The sequence below is a fragment of the Neophocaena asiaeorientalis genome, unplaced genomic scaffold (genome assembly GCF_003031525.2).
Source record: "Neophocaena asiaeorientalis asiaeorientalis breed wild unplaced genomic scaffold, Neophocaena_asiaeorientalis_V1.1 scaffold761, whole genome shotgun sequence".
Lineage (NCBI taxonomy): Eukaryota > Metazoa > Chordata > Mammalia > Artiodactyla > Phocoenidae > Neophocaena > Neophocaena asiaeorientalis.
The window spans coordinates 356,013-372,039 of NW_020174818.1; the positions used below are offsets into that span (position 1 = coordinate 356,013).

Genomic DNA, 16,027 nt, shown 5'->3' on the forward strand with positions numbered 1-16,027 from the left:
GGAGGTGGGGATGAGCTCTCCCTCAGAGCAGCAGCAACAGGTAACACAGCCACAGAAAGAAAACTAGTTAGGTCGGGAAGGGAGGAGGGGGAGTGCAATCCAGAGGAGCGTTTAGGGTTGGTCCATGGGCTTCACTTCTGCCCCCATCCTGTTTTGTTTTTCCTCTCCCCTCTGTTGATTACATTTCTTACTTTGTAGACTGAAATCAGTTGTCTGACATGAGGAAACTGATATTAGGAGATGCTTCCTCCATCTCTGTGTCTTGTTGGGAAAAAGGGTCCTGCATCATTTTGATTAAGATGCCATTGGAATGATTACTTTTTATTCCCTTATCCTGGGTGTTCACAATACTTAAAAAGCCCCCACAGTCATGCATTTATGTGATGAGGTTTGAGCTCTAGCTGTGAAAACTGAGTCATTGCCTAAAAGCCTGAAACAAGAGTGTTCCCAGATTGATACTAGCCCCCCAGGCTGGCAGGTCTGCAGCAGAAGGGTGAGCAGGTTAGGACAGGCAGAGAAGGTTTGCATGTGTTGCGTGCTACCACAGGCAAAGCCCGATCAGGTGCTGGGAGAATCAGAAAGGAGGGAGGTAGACTCTGGAGGGGGAGTCAAACATCAGGGAAGCCCCTAAGCTGAAGTGAAGGTGCCTTGGAACGGGCTGCTGTTTAGGCCCTGCACCTGCCTGTAGCTGGCCAGTGGGAGATCTTGGTCTGTGTTAGCAAACGTCTGTTGTATGGGCTCCACTTCTGTTCCAGTGCTATGGTCTAGTCCTGGGGAGGCCCTTCCAGCCATGGGCTCGTCTGAAGGCTAAATGCTGGCAGAGGCTCTCACTGGAAGATGCCGATGTTGCTGAAAGGAGAAGAAGTGCAGAGTCCACAGTAAGGTTGGGGGCAAAATTGGTGACCCAGAAAAGGAAGTGTGAATGTATTGTTGAGTGGAAGAGAGGAAACAGAAATAGATACCATAAGCCAGAGTTCATGGGAATGGAGGGAAAAGTGTTCAAGGGGTTAAACATGGGCAGAGGGAAACTGGTTAGGAGGCATTACTTGAAAGTGGGTTAGTGGGTTGGACTAGAGTGCTGATGGTGGGAATGGAGAGGAGTTATGTGTTGTAGCCCTTAGATGTGCTGGGAAAGAAACAAGCTTGAGAACTGTGCTCTTAAGTAGCTCATAGCTTTTTTGGGTACTTGTGGGCTCTGGTAGTCAGTGGTGCTAAGAGATTTGGTAAGGAGTGGAGAGCGAAACCTACGGTTGTCGTAAGTGGAGTGCTCTGCGCTGAAGGTCCATGTCGGGTACACCTGACATAGGTCAGCTTCTTAGTGGTGATGTACACCGTTACTCCTCTAGGGTCTGTTTGATGAACTGTTTGGCCATTGGCCTTTGGGAGGTAGGTAGTGATGGTTGGGTAGATAGGACGATAACTGGCTGAAAAGCTTGGAATCTTGCTCTCCACAAGTGTGATACAAACTGAGGGCCATGGTTTGAGATTGCGATGTCTGAAATGGAGTTCAGGGACTCTGTATTGTTCACTGTCCACCCCCACGCCACCCCCAGCACTTGCAGATTTGAATGAAAGGCCAACTGGTCAGCTGAGAGGGATTTGTAGTTAGTTGGGGATGGTGGAGGCTGGGACTGGCATGGGAGGAAACATGCCATTTTGATAAGGTCTGCTTTCACTGGAGAGGTAACATGACTGGAGGGACAGTGCTAGGGGAAGGCCTTAAAGGAAGTTCATGGCAATGGTGTGGAGTGTGGTGAGGCATCTCCAGCTTGGGGTCTCAGGATATCGTAGGAATCGCTGTGATCCCACTTTACATCCGTGGCCAGTGTGAGGCCTTTCTCAGGACCAGGAGCAGAAAAATAGCTCCTGGCTTATGTCTGTAATGAGAGGTCTTCCTTGGAGACCTAGGTATCCAGTCCTGCTTTTTGGTTCATTTGTACAGAAGGAAGGTGTTTTTTTGGAGAGAATAGTATGATGAGTGCTCTGTTGGGTAGCTGATGCCCTGGGTCTTGACGGCATTCTTAAAGGGAGCATGCATTGCTGTGGCAGGAAGACCTCTTGCCGGCTTCCTAATAGAGATGTGTCAACTTGCTCTACAAAGTTCTGGGATGTGAGATGCCAGCTTTTCCTCCCCTGGATCTTGGCGGCCAGGAGGATGAAATGTCTGATGGCAGGAGCTGGGAGTGGTTGGCAGATCTAAAGGGCTCACTCAAGGGGCTTGAAAGTGGGCCAAGCAAGGGTTTGTTCTGAGAGAAGAGCTGAGAACCTTGCGCTCTCATTCTCACTCATCAGTATCTCTGTGATAAGGAGTTAGTCACACAGATGTTCTAGATTACACCTTTGCTATTCAAAGTGTGGTCCGAGAACCAACAGCATCCCCTGGGATGCATCCCTGAGAGCTTGTTAGAAGTGCAGAATATCAGGCCCTACTCCAGCGCTAAATAGAATCTGTAGTTTGACAAGATCTTCAGGTAATTTGAAGTCTGAGAAGCACTGTTCTACTCTAGACCAGTGGTTCTCAAACTTCAGCAAGTATCAGTATCAGCTGGAAGCCTTTTAAAACACACTGCTGTGCCCACCCTCAGGGTTTCTGATTCAGAAAGTCTGGGATGGAGGCCAGGAATCTGCATTTCTCATAAGTTCCCAGGAGATGGGATGCTGCCTGTAAGGGACCATGCTTTAAACCACTGACCACCTTAGCTTTCTCGTCTATAAAATCGGGCAGTGATACCTGCCTCCCTTACAGAGATGTGGGCTCCGATGAGCCAGTGTGTGAGAGAAGTGTTCAGGCAGTGTGGGCAAGATGTCAGTCTTTGTTGCTCACTTACTGGTCAGTGATTTTGAAAATCTGCCGTCATGGCAGCACCTTTGTTTCCCTGTCCTGGCTTCTAGCTGTCAAGTACACACAGGGAGCAGGGAATCTACCCCAGGGGTATTCAGTCTTCTGTGAAGAGGCCAGCAGCCCCTGGGGCTGTGGATGGGGACTACTGAGCAAGGCTTCCTGAAGCCCAGCCAGCCTCTCTGGGCTCCTCTCCAGGTTGCCTGACCAGAACCCGCTGTCTGCCTGAGTGGGCCTGGTCTGTCTTGATCACCTGTTATTCACCCCCACCTCTTCACCCCCGGCTAGTGGATCTTCAGTGCGGTGTTTGCACTGATTGGAAAAATGGTCTTTGTCAAACCAAGCCTCCGATTCATCTTGTGATCCTGAGCATGTTACATAACTTTCCCCACCTTATTGGGTGATTAACTGAACAGGCTTTGGCTGCATGTGCCCTGGTCCCTGAGTGTGGACTCTCAACCTCCAAAGTGAGAGGGAGCTCAGGTAGAGGCTGTTCTAATGAGAAGCAATATAGCAGAGTGGTTAGGAGCATGGTCTCCTAACCACTGGACTGGACCCTCTGGATCTGAATCTGGTCTCTGCCACCTACTAGCAGTATGACTCGCCTTGAGCAAGTTACTTGTACTCTTTATGCCTCAGTTGCCTTATTGGCAAAATGGGATTAATAATAGTATCAATATTATAGGACTATTGGGAGGATAAAATGTAAGAGCTTAGAACAGTGCCTGGCATGTAATAGCTATATGTATCAGCTCTTGTTAGTAGAATTACTACTAGTATTATTTTGACTCATGGCCTCATGGTGAGCTTTGGGGACACAGCAGGTGGCTGGGAGGCAGGCCCTGCTTCTCTGGGGAGCATAAAGGGAGCCTGCAGGCCCTCTATCAGCATGTAGATGGGAACGCAGCACTATCCAAAGAGATTTTTTCCTTCCACTGGGATGGTAGGTTGGACTTCGCACCCTTCAACTTCCCTGCCCCCCTATAGTGCTGCCTCTGGGGCACCTCTCCTGCACAGAACCTGAGATTTGTTTAAATAAATTCCATGACAAATGTGTGTAAACAGATAGCTACAAAGAAATCATTTGGTTGTTTGCTGCCCTGAAGGGTCAACTTCACAGAGGCCACTAATATCAGAAGTTATTTACAGTTGAGTATCTAGAAGTATTTGAACTGAGGCTGATTCAGAGTCAGGTGCGCGTAGAGGTAGACGCAGGCTCGTACACCCCTGGGTGAGGATGCAGTTTCTAAGACTTTTGGTCTCCTTCATTTATTGGTATTATATATTTTTTAAAAATTCAGATTTCAGTAAAAGAAAAATATAAAAATGTCTATTTTCAGCCTCTTTTCTACATTTTAATTGCTCTGGGGTCTATGGGAATGGGTGAAGACGGACATGTAGGTGAAAAATCAGCCTTTTAAAGCTCCAATTTTTTACCCTTCCTTGTCCTGAAACTTCGAGCATCAGCTCTCATCTGTCAAAGTGTAAATCAGCAATTAAAACCCAAACAGCCAAATGCCAAAGATGACCCGAAGCACAAAGCAACTGACAAACAAGTCCGGACAAATCGACGGGTAATTTATAAGCTTTGCCCTAAAATCTAATTATTTGGCAATTCGAATTTGCAGCCAGCCAGGGCTCGGCAATAAATTTAACCCGCCATAAATTATTTAGGAGCAGACTGTGGTGTAAATCAAAACCACGAGTGTTTGTTTAAGAAATAAGCTCCGTGTGCATAAAATGTCTTTTTTTTTTTTTTTTTTTTTCCAAAGGAGAAACTGTTAAGCAAACCATGTTCCCTCCGTTGCCCAGTGCAGCCCTCACTTCTCCCTCTCAACTTCCCCTCTTCCCTGTGGCCAAGAGCCTCTTTGATCCCTTGGAGAAAGGGCCTGCCTTTGCATGGAACTTTTATTCAAAAATCATTGTCTGGATAAAACCCATGTTTTCACCAGGTACTGCTTTTTCTGCCTTGCTATGTGATGATGTTGCTTTTGGATTTTATCAAACCTTTCTCTGCAGGGGTGCACAGTTTTTGGACTAAAGAGTCAGTGGATGTAGAGAAGGGATAGATTAGTTGTTACCATCTCTAAATTGAGGGAATGCCAGTTCCTAGGTTGAGAGGGGGGAGCCATGAAGAATGATCTGCCCATTTTAGACAGGACCGTAGAAACATCGGCTCAGGCAAAGAAGAATCTGTGCTTTGGAGAAAAGGTCTGTAAGAATGCTACACTGTTAAAGCCTCTGGCCCATTGTCAAGAAATGCCTAACCCAAGTCCCTTCTGCTTAAAATCCTTTTGTTGTTGTTGTTGTATCTTTGAATATAATCTTATCACTGCAGACACTTTAGCTTAAGGGAGTCTGAATACACCGAAAGCGACCTACACATTTATTTCTTGTAGTCTACTGATCGTGCGTGTGAAATTTCATTTGAAATGCTGTTGCAGATTTGTCCTCAGTTTATCAAGAGAATCACTGGGGTTCCTACTTAAGCAATTTTAGAAAGTAGCTGCATTTGAAATCTCTGCTCCAGCTGAAACTTCTGCTCACTTAGAAAGGTAAGAGAGTATTTGCTTGGTGCTTCCTTTTAATCTCTCTGGCTTCCCTTCCCTTTAAAAAAATTTGCAGCTGGCATTTTATCGATTGAGACAGCAGATACAATAGGTTTAGAACCATGGATACTTTGAAAAATCCCGGTTCCAAGGCTTTTGTGCTTAGTTATCAAGTTGTGGCCACTTCCCATCAACCATCAGCAGACCAGCTTTTTGTGGTTATGGTGCTCTACCCTTGGACAACCTAGTAGTGCAGGTAGCGGTGGATGGTGTAGGGTGACAAAACTATCCCAATTTTAGCAGATTCCTGCTGCAGGAAACTGTGGTCCCAGGCAAACAGAAAACTGGGATGTTGGTGGTTTGTAGCAGTTGAGGGAGGATGGGAGACCACTTAGAGATGAGAGGTAGAAAGTAGAAAGTATCAATACTTTGGCGCGATGTATATCTGCATTTGAATCCTGGCTCTACCACCAACCATCACTTCACCTCTCTGGTCCTGTGGAGAACTCTGGGAAAACAGAATTTTCTGTTACAGCCATGCGCTTGGCTTCTGTCTTGCTATTTATCAGCCCCTTCATGTGTTTACTCACCAAAAGCAGAGAATGAGGTCTGTGTGCTGGAACAGACCTGGGTGCTAGAGATGCAAACTGAAGGCTCACAGTTCTGCCCTCTCCGAGCCCAGAGCTCAGCGCCATCTGTGTCCCTGCAGCCATAGTGGAGGCTTTTCAGTAGCAATCCTGCAGGACTTTCTGCCTGGATGGTCCACATTCATCGCTCTTGTAATGCAAGAACAGCCTTTCTTCCTGGGAGATAGGAGTCTGAGCTCCTTAAAGACAGCCTTTCAGACTAAAAGAATCAGATCTTTCTTGACCCTTCAGATTTTGAAAGCTGTTAGTCCTACTCTCTTTAAGTCTCATATTCCCTATTTGGAGTCCCAACTCTGTCCCTTACTAGCAGTGTAACCTTGAGCAAGTGACAACTGCTTTTCGGGCCTTAGTTGTTCTGTAAAATAGGGATAATAGTGATTCCCATCTCATGAGTTGTTAGGTAGATTCAATGCGGTCATTCCTATTGAGCATTTAGCAGAGTGTCTGCCACATAGTTAACAATAAATGGAAAGAATGAAATGATTCCATTTTGTGTGTGTCTCCGAGGGTCTTGGGGCCAGCTCCTCTCTACCCCTTGCCCAGACTCCGAGCACCTCAGACAGAGGAGCCACATCTCATTGTATTTGCCTCCGTGTCCACACCCAGCCCCTGCCTGGTAGATAGTAGGTGCTTAATAGTATTGGTTTATGACCTGATGGTGATGACGATATGACTTATATTCCAGGGTTAAAAAGGGTAAGATAAGAAAATACATTTGAAAGCACACTGTAATAAAAAGCATAACACTGGGTATGTCATTCCACTAAGATGTTTATCATAGTGCATTGTTCATCACTTGCTCACGTATCTTTTCTGCCCTCTAGTTCGAGTACTTCTCCAATGCAGACTACATCTTATCTCTGAATCCCACTCCAATACCTCTCCAGTGTCCTACACAGAGTAGATGCTCAGGTAGTTTAATTGAATGCAAATGTCATACAAAAGTAAGGAATTGAGAAATTATTATTAGGGTTGGGAAAGAGGGCTGGTAAATACAGACCAGTTCTTCTTTCCTTCATGGTGCTACCTTTACACAAGCAGACACTCAAATGTTCCTTTAAAAAAACATGTTCCCAGGGGAATGAGGAAATAGAAGGAGGGCAAAGGAGGAAGGGCAGAAATAACAGTTTCATGATCCGAGCACCTGCCCCTAGAAGCTGGCACTTAGGGCACATCTGCACAAGCTCTTGGGTGGAATTAATGTGATCAGCTTAGAGTTTGGGGGTTCCCGCCCTGATTCATTATCAGCTGAAACCTGTTGAAGTGTTTGGCATACCCAAGGTGTATTAGCTGCGGAGTTTTGTCATCTGGTACAGATTGGGGCTCCTCTCCTATGAATGGGCTGTTGGGGCCAGTGTTTTGAGGCTCTGGGCTTGTCTGGGCAATATGGGAAGGTTAGAAGTATCTAAGTGAGGTCCTTACTCTTCTGACTCCCCAAAGGGTCATCTGTCAAAAGTTCCTCTTTTGCATCCTCAGTGGCTCAAAAGAATATGCCAGTGTGTAAGGTCATTGTTACAACAGCTGATGGTGGTGCTGAGGAAGGGCCCCTGCGAAGTCATGTTCTGAGATTGGCCCTGTTCTTGGTCTTGGAGGGAAGGCTTGGCTGACGGGCATGCAACATTGGAGAGGTGTTCAGGAGAGGTCCAGTTTGCTGTGTTCTGGCCCCCAGGCATTTCAGGGGTCACTCCTCTTCACATGGAGCCGAGGCTGGCTTGTTCCCCCTCTCTGGGAGGGTCATACTTAGTGTGAGCACTTAGGTTGGCTCCATTTCCCCAGGGGTGAGGAAGCCAGCAGCAGGAAAGATTGAGCTGCAGCAGGGAAACCCAAAGGCCAAGTTTTAAGAGTATCTGTTGGGGATGCTGACTCGGTGCTGGTCAGAGTGGGAGCTGAAGCGCTTACTATTTTACAATAAATACTAATAAAATTCTAGATCTATAATAACATTTCAGATCTCTAAAACAAACCATGTGCTTGTAAAAAAGTGGAAAGAGATCAACTTTAAGCCATAAATTCTTGGTAATAGAGGGTTTTTCTTCTATTTGTGTTTGATAGATATTTTTGTTTCCAGAGGAATGTCAACTCCTAATTTCATAATGTATCATGGGCTTAAGAAAATTGAATTTAATAAAAGCCAGAGATGAATGGCATCCTTAAAGGTCCCAACACTTGTCTTTATTAGCAGGACAAACTGCAGGTCTCCGAACACTGCTTCTCTCCAAATGAAAGTTTAAATGAAAAGTACAGTTGTGTCACAGGTTAAATTTCATTGTGGGCCCAGCTAACATTGTTAGTGAGGAGCTGGCTGTATTTGTTTCCTTAGACACCAGGGCAGCCAAACTCACCAGGCTACGGAGGTCTTTCTGTTGGGGAAGTGTTTCTCCTACTTAGCGGCAGAGGAAGGATATATCAGAAATGAGCCTGACTCAGATGAGCCCCACCTCAGGGTTAGCACTTGGAAATCTTGGGTATCTGATTTCAAAATACACATTGGGGACCCAGTGTGTATTTTCTGTGTGTGTGCCTCAGTTCTGTTTTTCAGAGCCAAACTCTCCTCTCTGGCCTACTTCCTAGTGCGGTGGGAGGAGAGGCATTACCTAGTTTAAGCAGCAGCCTGGGCTTCCTCTCTGTTCCCTTCTGCCTCAGTCTTGCAGTCTTTCTGCCCTTCCTATCTCTGGGGGCTCCTGTCAGCTTCCCCATCTTTGGGGGCACTCCGGGGAGACCAGTCAACCAGAACCTTTGAATTTCTCAGTCATGAAATCTGGCTGCCTTGATTTGTTCTTCAGTCCTGCTGTGATGTGTTGGATAAAGATGCTTTAAAAATGAGGCCAACAGAGCAGGTATGTTTGGTGGGGAGACGCCAGGCTGCCGTGGAATATCAGGGAGATGGGCTGTTTCTCCTTCTGTCTCCCGGCTCATCCATTTCCTTAGTGCAGTCGGGTGTCAACGGCTTCTGTGTTGCCTCTTCAGGCTGTCCCTGGAGAGAGCCAGTTTGCCTTGATTTTAGTGATACTGGAAAGGTCTGCACCAGAACGGGGGACCTGGGATAGGGATGCCACTGGGGCTGACTGTGGTGGCCACTGAGTGGGCAAAGCCCCCCTCCTCTCTCTGCAGTGGAGGCCTTTTTCACATGCTAATTTTACTGGGAGGATTTTGGGTTTTTTTTAAATTTATTTTTATTATTTCCTATTTGTCTCTTCCAGATGTTTTCAGGGCAGTTTTTTTGTGTTGTAAACTAATTCCATTCATGTTTTAAAAATTTATGAAAGCGCTAATAAAAATGTCAAAGTGGTAAAAATGTTAGCTTTTCCTCTGCTTTGATTAAATTTTGCAAACTGTTTTTGAATATTAAAAAGCACTCATTTTTTTTATTCTCTCTCCTGGCTTTCCCTCCTCTCTCCAGCATGTGCGTGCTCTCTCCGGCCCTCTCCCCACTCTGGCGTGTTCCTCCCTTCCCAGGAGCGATGTATGAGGCGGGCTGCACAGCCGGCGTGCTGCAAGCCTGTTTGCACACCAGGACCTTGGTGCTGTGCATCTCTATTAAATAATGGAGACAAATTAATCTTAGAGACACCAAACAAATTGTCACTCCTCCTTCTCTTCCATTATGTTCCAGTGGACTGGGAAGGGCTGGCTAAGTGATTGGGTTGTGGGGGGGGCAGGGGGAGAAGCTGAGGGGTGGGCCTACTGCCTGAAAGAAAGGTGGGAGGGCACTAACTCTTATTACTCTTATTCAGCTTTCCTCTTCAGTATCCCCTTTGGCCCCTTTGGCTTTATTTATTATTTATCTTTTTTATTTCCTTTTGTAAAAACTAATGAAACTCATCGGCTCTGTTTAAACTTCATATATGGAAGTCTGTGCATTAGTCTGATGGCTGGTTATTTATGTGACTGGAGACCCAGGCCCATTCCAGGGCAGGAACCTGGGCAAGAGGAAGGGGGTCCTACTTTTAGGGGCTTGAGTGAGCAGGCCTCTGCTAGAGAACCAGTTGGGGAAATCAGGGCAGACGTTCCCACTGTCATCCCTCCCCTTTCCAGAGACAGTGGGAATGGCATATGTGCCGAGTCCCTGGAACCTGTGAGGATGTTAACAGCGGGAGGGTTAGGATTATAACTGAGCTGGCACCATCTCACTCAATCTTGGGTTTGGCCTGGCAGGAGCTAATGAGTCCAAAACACTCCCCCATTCTTGACTCTGAGTTATTTGAAATGGTTAGTTAAAAAAAACTCATTCCTCCTTTTCTGTGCCTTTGCCGTTCCAGGAAATCATCGAGTTCCCCATCCTGAAGCTAAATGGCCGGACCATGGAGATTGAGTCTACCTTTCACATGTATGTCCAGCCCGTAGTCCATCCACAGCTTACTCCTTTCTGTACAGAGGTAAGGGCCCTGGCTGGGCAGCAGGGGTTGCTGGGACGGGAGCTTGGGGATCACTGGTGCTCTATACGGGCTGCTTAGGTCTTTTCAGTGGTTAAGGCAGGTGTGCATTGGACCCAGTCAGCTTTTTACAAAGCCTGCCACTCCCCTTGGACCAGTGTGGTCATTGGGGGACCCAGGGAGAGCAGTGGCACAATCTGTCCCAGCTTCCCCAACATTTTCCCTTCCTTGTCATCCCTCCCCTTCTTGGTGACCAGGCACTTGGAATTTAGGAGCAGGGTGGTGCCTCTGGGGTTCAGCTTCTTTTCAGTTCCATTTCCCTTAGGGCCCTTGGCAAGAGGTGAAGATTTCAGCTTCTTGGAAGCAGAGGTTATGTTCAGGCTTTCTTAGCTTTCTGGTGATGTTTTTCTGTGCTTGAGCAAAGTGGTCCTGTGTGAAGCATTGGCTGAATTTGTGGGAAGCACAGCGCTATCACTGAGGAAAGACAAGAGCAGACCAAGTGGGGTATGAGGACAGCCTGGCTGAGGCTGAAATGTCCTTATCCTTATCCTAGGCTGGTTCTGTACTCGGCCACCTTGCCAACAGGTTAGTATGGCCCCATTTCACAGATTGTGAAACCGGGACTAACTGAGATCTTGATGCTTGCTGGAGGCTCAAAGAGCCATTGGCAGAGAGGAGGTGCCCCTGAAGAGTCTGACTCCCAGGACTGTATGGAGAGGCCTTCTATGGCTGCTTTTCCCTGCGGTGCATTGTGTTATTTACTCTGTGGTAGCCACAAGCTGTGTGTGGTGGAATCACCGGTCAAGTGTGTGTGGTAGAGGTGATGGGAAAACATGAGCGTTTTTGGAATCTTAAGCATTTGGGGTGAGAATACATTAGAGACTTTGTGCCTTCATTTAGAGACCTACTTTCTTCATATGAATGAAACAGGAGGAAAGAAGTTCTTGAGTATTCCCGAAACAATCCCTTTGGTGTGGAAGGGGCTGGGGAAGGGCCTGCCTGCACTGCTGGGGGTGCTCAGTGGGCTCTGAGACTGACTTAGCCCAAATATGAGTCTTAAGGGTCTCTCCAGGGCTGGATGCCAGTGACCCAGGTGGGCCTTTTGTTGTAGGCATCCATCTGCCAAGGTGTCTAGTCTCTCAAGCCTTTTGTTGTTCCAACCAATGATGTTGAGGCTCTTGCTTCCTCTGGGGTCAACTGTTTCCCACCCCCCCCTTTCCCCTGGGAATTACCTATACCACTAGGGGGTGCTAATCTGTCCTGTTTGCCCCTTTTGAAAAAAATCATCATTTTAATGATGATGAAAATCCCCTTCCTTATGGGAAGGGAAGGGAAGACTTTCCTTAAACCAGCCAGATACCTGAGCCTTCCACTGGCCTGAAAGTGTAATGTCCTCTTATCCTTTTCTTCCTCTTCCGTATGTGTGACCTCCCCCTTGGGGGCTCCAGTTCCAGCTTGCTGCCTGGCATAGACAGGCAGGCCTAAATTTGGGGAAGTTGCTACTTGTTTAGGAATGGAGCAGAGCGCTGCTGGAACTCAGCCCTGGGCAGGAATGGATGATTGAGAATATTGGGAAAAGGTTTTTTTTTTCCAGAGCAGGGCTGCTGCTGCTTCTCTTTTGGGGAAGGGGAGGAAGGATTGTGAGCCTTTTTTTTTTTTTTTTTTTTTTAAATTTATTTATTTATTTAATTTTGGCTGCATTGGGTCTTTGTTGCTGTGTGCGGGCTTTCTTTAGTTGCAGCAAGCAGAGGCTACTCTTCGTTGCGGTGGCTTCCCTTGTTGCAGAGCATGGGCTCTAGGCGCACGGGCTTCATTAGTTGTGGCACGTGGGCTCAGTAGTTGTGGCTCGCGGGCTCTAGAGCGCAGGCTCAGTAGTTGTGGTGCACAGGCTTAGTTGCTCTGCGGCACGTGGGATATTCCCGGACCAGGGCTCAAACCTGTGTCTTCTGCATTGGCAGGCCGATTCTTAACCACTGTGCTACCAGGGAAGTCCCGATTGTGAGACTTTGATGAAAGATGTTTCTTTTTTGTGGAAAGTTTCACCCAAGGACACACATACATAATTTGGAGGGTAGTAGGCTTGGTGGTGTGGGATCCTCATTACGAAGCCTGCTCTGAAGTGAGGCTGTGGCTGTGCTGTAGGTATGGATTCTGCCATTTTGTCTCGGGCTTCCAGAGCTCAGAACTCTCCCTGGCCTGGTCCCTGCCTTTGCATCCAGCCTCAGATCTCCCTGCTTCGTCTCCCCCTGACTTCCCTCAGTCTGCCTCTGCACGTGATGGTCTTTCTGCCTCTGTGTTGCGCCCACCCTCCTACTTGTCCTCCAGCACCCTGCTCAGGGTCATCTTCTCTGGGAAGCCTTCCTTGAGCCCAGGCTGGGCTGTGCTCACCCCAGCGTAGCACCAGTCAGATACATTATACTGCAGTCATTTATCCTCTCTCCACTAGATTGTGAGTTCCTTGAGGGCAGAAATTAGATCTGATCCATCTCGGTCCCATCCTTAGGGCCTGGCACCAAGTAAAAATACATGTTCCTTGAGTGAATATTGTCAAGGAGTTTTTCAACCACACCTTGCCTCCCCTCAGAGTAGCTGTACTGCTGAGTTGCTCTTTTGAGTAAGTAAAGTCTTCTTTGTAAAACCTCAGATCATCTAAATATTGCCCCATCTTCATACTAGATGGATTGTAATGCAAAGAGAGGCATGGACACGGGACGGGGCTGTCGTTCTGAGACCTCATCCAATCTGGCGGTAGTTGCCTTTGCGGGTCGGGAGGGAGGTCATTATGGCCAGAAGGAATCTTTCATTAGTAAGTGTGAGGAACAAAAACCTCCAGATTTTCCTAAGCAGCTCCTCTGGTAGGATTTTCTCTCTTGCACAAGAAGTGTTTTAAGAACCCTGACTGTGTGTGTACACGCACAAGCACGTGCTTGTGTTGGGAGAGAGACGGGCTCGGTGCTGGGCAGTAGGAAGAGGGTTCTGCCTTGAGTGAGTCTGCAGCCCACAGGTAGACATCCTTACTTGCTCTGTGTAATGAACATGTTGTTAGCCTTCTTGAGGTCCTTTCTTAGTTCCAGTTGATAGTTGGTCTGGAGACATGGTTCTGACAGAGATAGGATGGGATGTGTTTCTTTCCTTTCCCTACCACCTCTAGAATCTGCTCCAACTCATCAGATCTCTGTCTCTAGCAGCTGGGCTGACCATGTGCAGTCTTTTTTGTTGTTGTTGTCATTGTGAGAAAAAAAACCCAGGAAAAATACCCATTTTGCTAACTGCCAGTAAAGGGCTTTGTCTTGCACCTGTACTTATAAAGGGTGAGATTTATTGGTCTCTTTGTCTGAGGAGAAAGAGTGGGTCTGATTATCAGATTGCACACCAGAGACAAGTGCTTATGTAATCAACAAACTGTCTTGGTGTCAGAATACGATTGTGCTGGAGATAAACTGTGAAGGGAGAAAGCACTGGATGCTGACATGCTATTGGCACCGAGTGTCCTGGGCTGCTTCGTGTAGTTGCCAGTGTTTATGAGGAAGCCAGCTCGTTCCTGGACAAAGCCCTTGTGCGGGAGGGGATCTCAGTAACCAGCCATGTTATCAGTCAGGGTCAAAAGCTCCTCGCCTTGTGGTTTCTGAGTCTGGAGAAGCGGGAGTTAATCTGTAATCCCTCAGTGAAAGGAGCCACAGAGCACACATTAATTCTTCCTCTCACCTCTCCTGCTTTAAGTGGTTAAGGTCTCTGAGCTCTGTTTAGCCTGTGAGCCCTGGTTCTCAGCTTAATAAATACTTGGCTTTGCTCTAGTACCTTTCATTGTGAGGCTGTGAAAGCTTTTTACAAACATATATTAACCCAAGTGGGAATGGGCTTAAAGAGCAGCATGAAAGATTTAGGTTAGGCATAAGGTATAACTTCCCAGTATTTATTTTATTATATTGTCTCTCTTCCTCACAGTTTGTGGTACAAGTCTTATAGGTTGTCAGTATCAGGTACAGGGACTGACTTTTAAGATTTCATCCCCTTTTCATCCAGTGCCTTGGCAGAGCTGATAAGATGTGGTCCATTGTTGGAGGCATTAATGCAGGGGAGTGAGGCCTGCCCCTGAAAGGATCTCCAGCCCCTGTGTCTCTGGGGGTTGAGTTCAAGTCCTTCAGCTGTAAGCCGTAAGTCATGTCCTGCTGGACATGGTGGTCTGGGAAGCATGGAGAGGGAGGGAGCTGAGCTCACTAGGCTCCTCCCAGGCTGAATGATTCTGGGATTGCTGAGCCCTGGAGAGGAGTGTGAGAGAGCCCCAGGATCCGGGAGGCTCCCACTCTCACCACACCCCAGGGTGGGAAGAGGTGGGCCTAGTCTGGTGAGAGACCCTGCAGGGCAGCGCTCCAGTTTTTCCTTTCGGTGTAGTGCTTTTCCTGGGGCCCAGGGAAGGTGCTTGTGCACCTTGTACACAAGTGCTGACCTAAGTCCCATCTCCACGGAGAGAGGGTTCTTGGCAAGGGTGCCATTGGTTTCCTGTGTAAGCGAGACTTTCTGGAAGCCCTTCAGTGTTCATCTGAGTGACCCTTGGTGGGAGCCAAGAGAAGCAGTAGACCTAACCTTGACCCAGGAAACTCAGACTGGACATGAGACTGTACACAGACCCTGGGGCTTTCTGAGAAGAATGGCTGTGGGCCCCCTTTTCCAGGATAGTTCTGACCCAAAGCCCCAGCTCCAGGCTTGGGGATGTGACTCGGCCCTGAGAGAACTGAGCAGGAGAGAAGCTGGGCGAGAAAGGGCAGTGGTAGGTGCATGGGTGCCAGCCAGTCATCTGGCTATTGGACCTGGAGTTGGCAACAGGCCTACTCTGGACTCCGGCCCCTGCTTGAGACGAAACGCAGGGCCCTTCCTGCTCAGTGTGTGGGTCGGGAAGGCCAACAGGCTCTGGGTGCTGGCTGGACTGGGCCAGGACGGGGCTGCCAAGAAGAACGCAGATTCCACAAGGGCAGGGTTTCCACGCTTTTCTTCACTGCTGGATCCCCGCTTCCTAGAATGGGGCCAAGCCTCTCCAGGAGTAAATGTTGACTAAATAAAAGGAGGAGTCTTAGCACTCCAAGATGAAAGCTACAGACCCTGGACTCTTCCCCATCCCCACCCCCAGCCCTCAGGGGACCGACCACCTTTTCTTCTCTTTGGCTCAGGCCCTCCCTCTGCTGGGCAGTTCTTTGGTCTCCCAAGCAAGGAAAGGGTGTGGAGGTACCAGCCGGGTGGGCATGCTGTGGGTTAAAGCCTCGCAAAACAACAGTGTAGTTAATCTTTCTAATTTATTTTCCTTTTAGACCATGGGAAGTCTGTAGGCAGCAGCTGTTACCCAATTAAAATACAGATTAATATAAAAACAGTTTCTGGAATATAAAATAGAGTGGCTGTGTCCTTACACTTCCTTAAAATACCACCTAATAATGACTTGATGAACTACAGAAACCCACCTAGAGGAACCCAGCGTTCTTAAAATGAAAATTTCTTCCCTAAAAGGTGTGTATTACCATTCCATGTAAGTCGCTATGAGAAAATAACCTTCCCTCTTAGAGCCAGCGGTTTCTGTGAGTTGGGTATTTGGTATTCATTAAATGTAATTATAGTTTAATTGGAGTT

At 47.5% G+C, this 16,027-nt stretch overlaps 1 protein-coding gene across 8 annotated transcripts in view; it reads left to right on the plus strand.

The window, feature by feature from the left end:
- The window catches only part of ERI3 (ERI1 exoribonuclease family member 3), a 129,689-nt gene that overhangs the window by 22,828 nt on the left and 90,834 nt on the right, over positions 1–16,027 (plus strand). For all 8 annotated transcript variants that reach the window (XM_024760410.1, XM_024760409.1, XM_024760406.1 and 5 more), the window contains one exon: positions 10,295–10,411. In XM_024760410.1, the coding sequence (XP_024616178.1) occupies positions 10,337–10,411 (75 nt within the window). In that variant the 5' untranslated portion in view covers positions 10,295–10,336. The remainder of the gene's footprint in view (positions 1–10,294; positions 10,412–16,027) is intronic.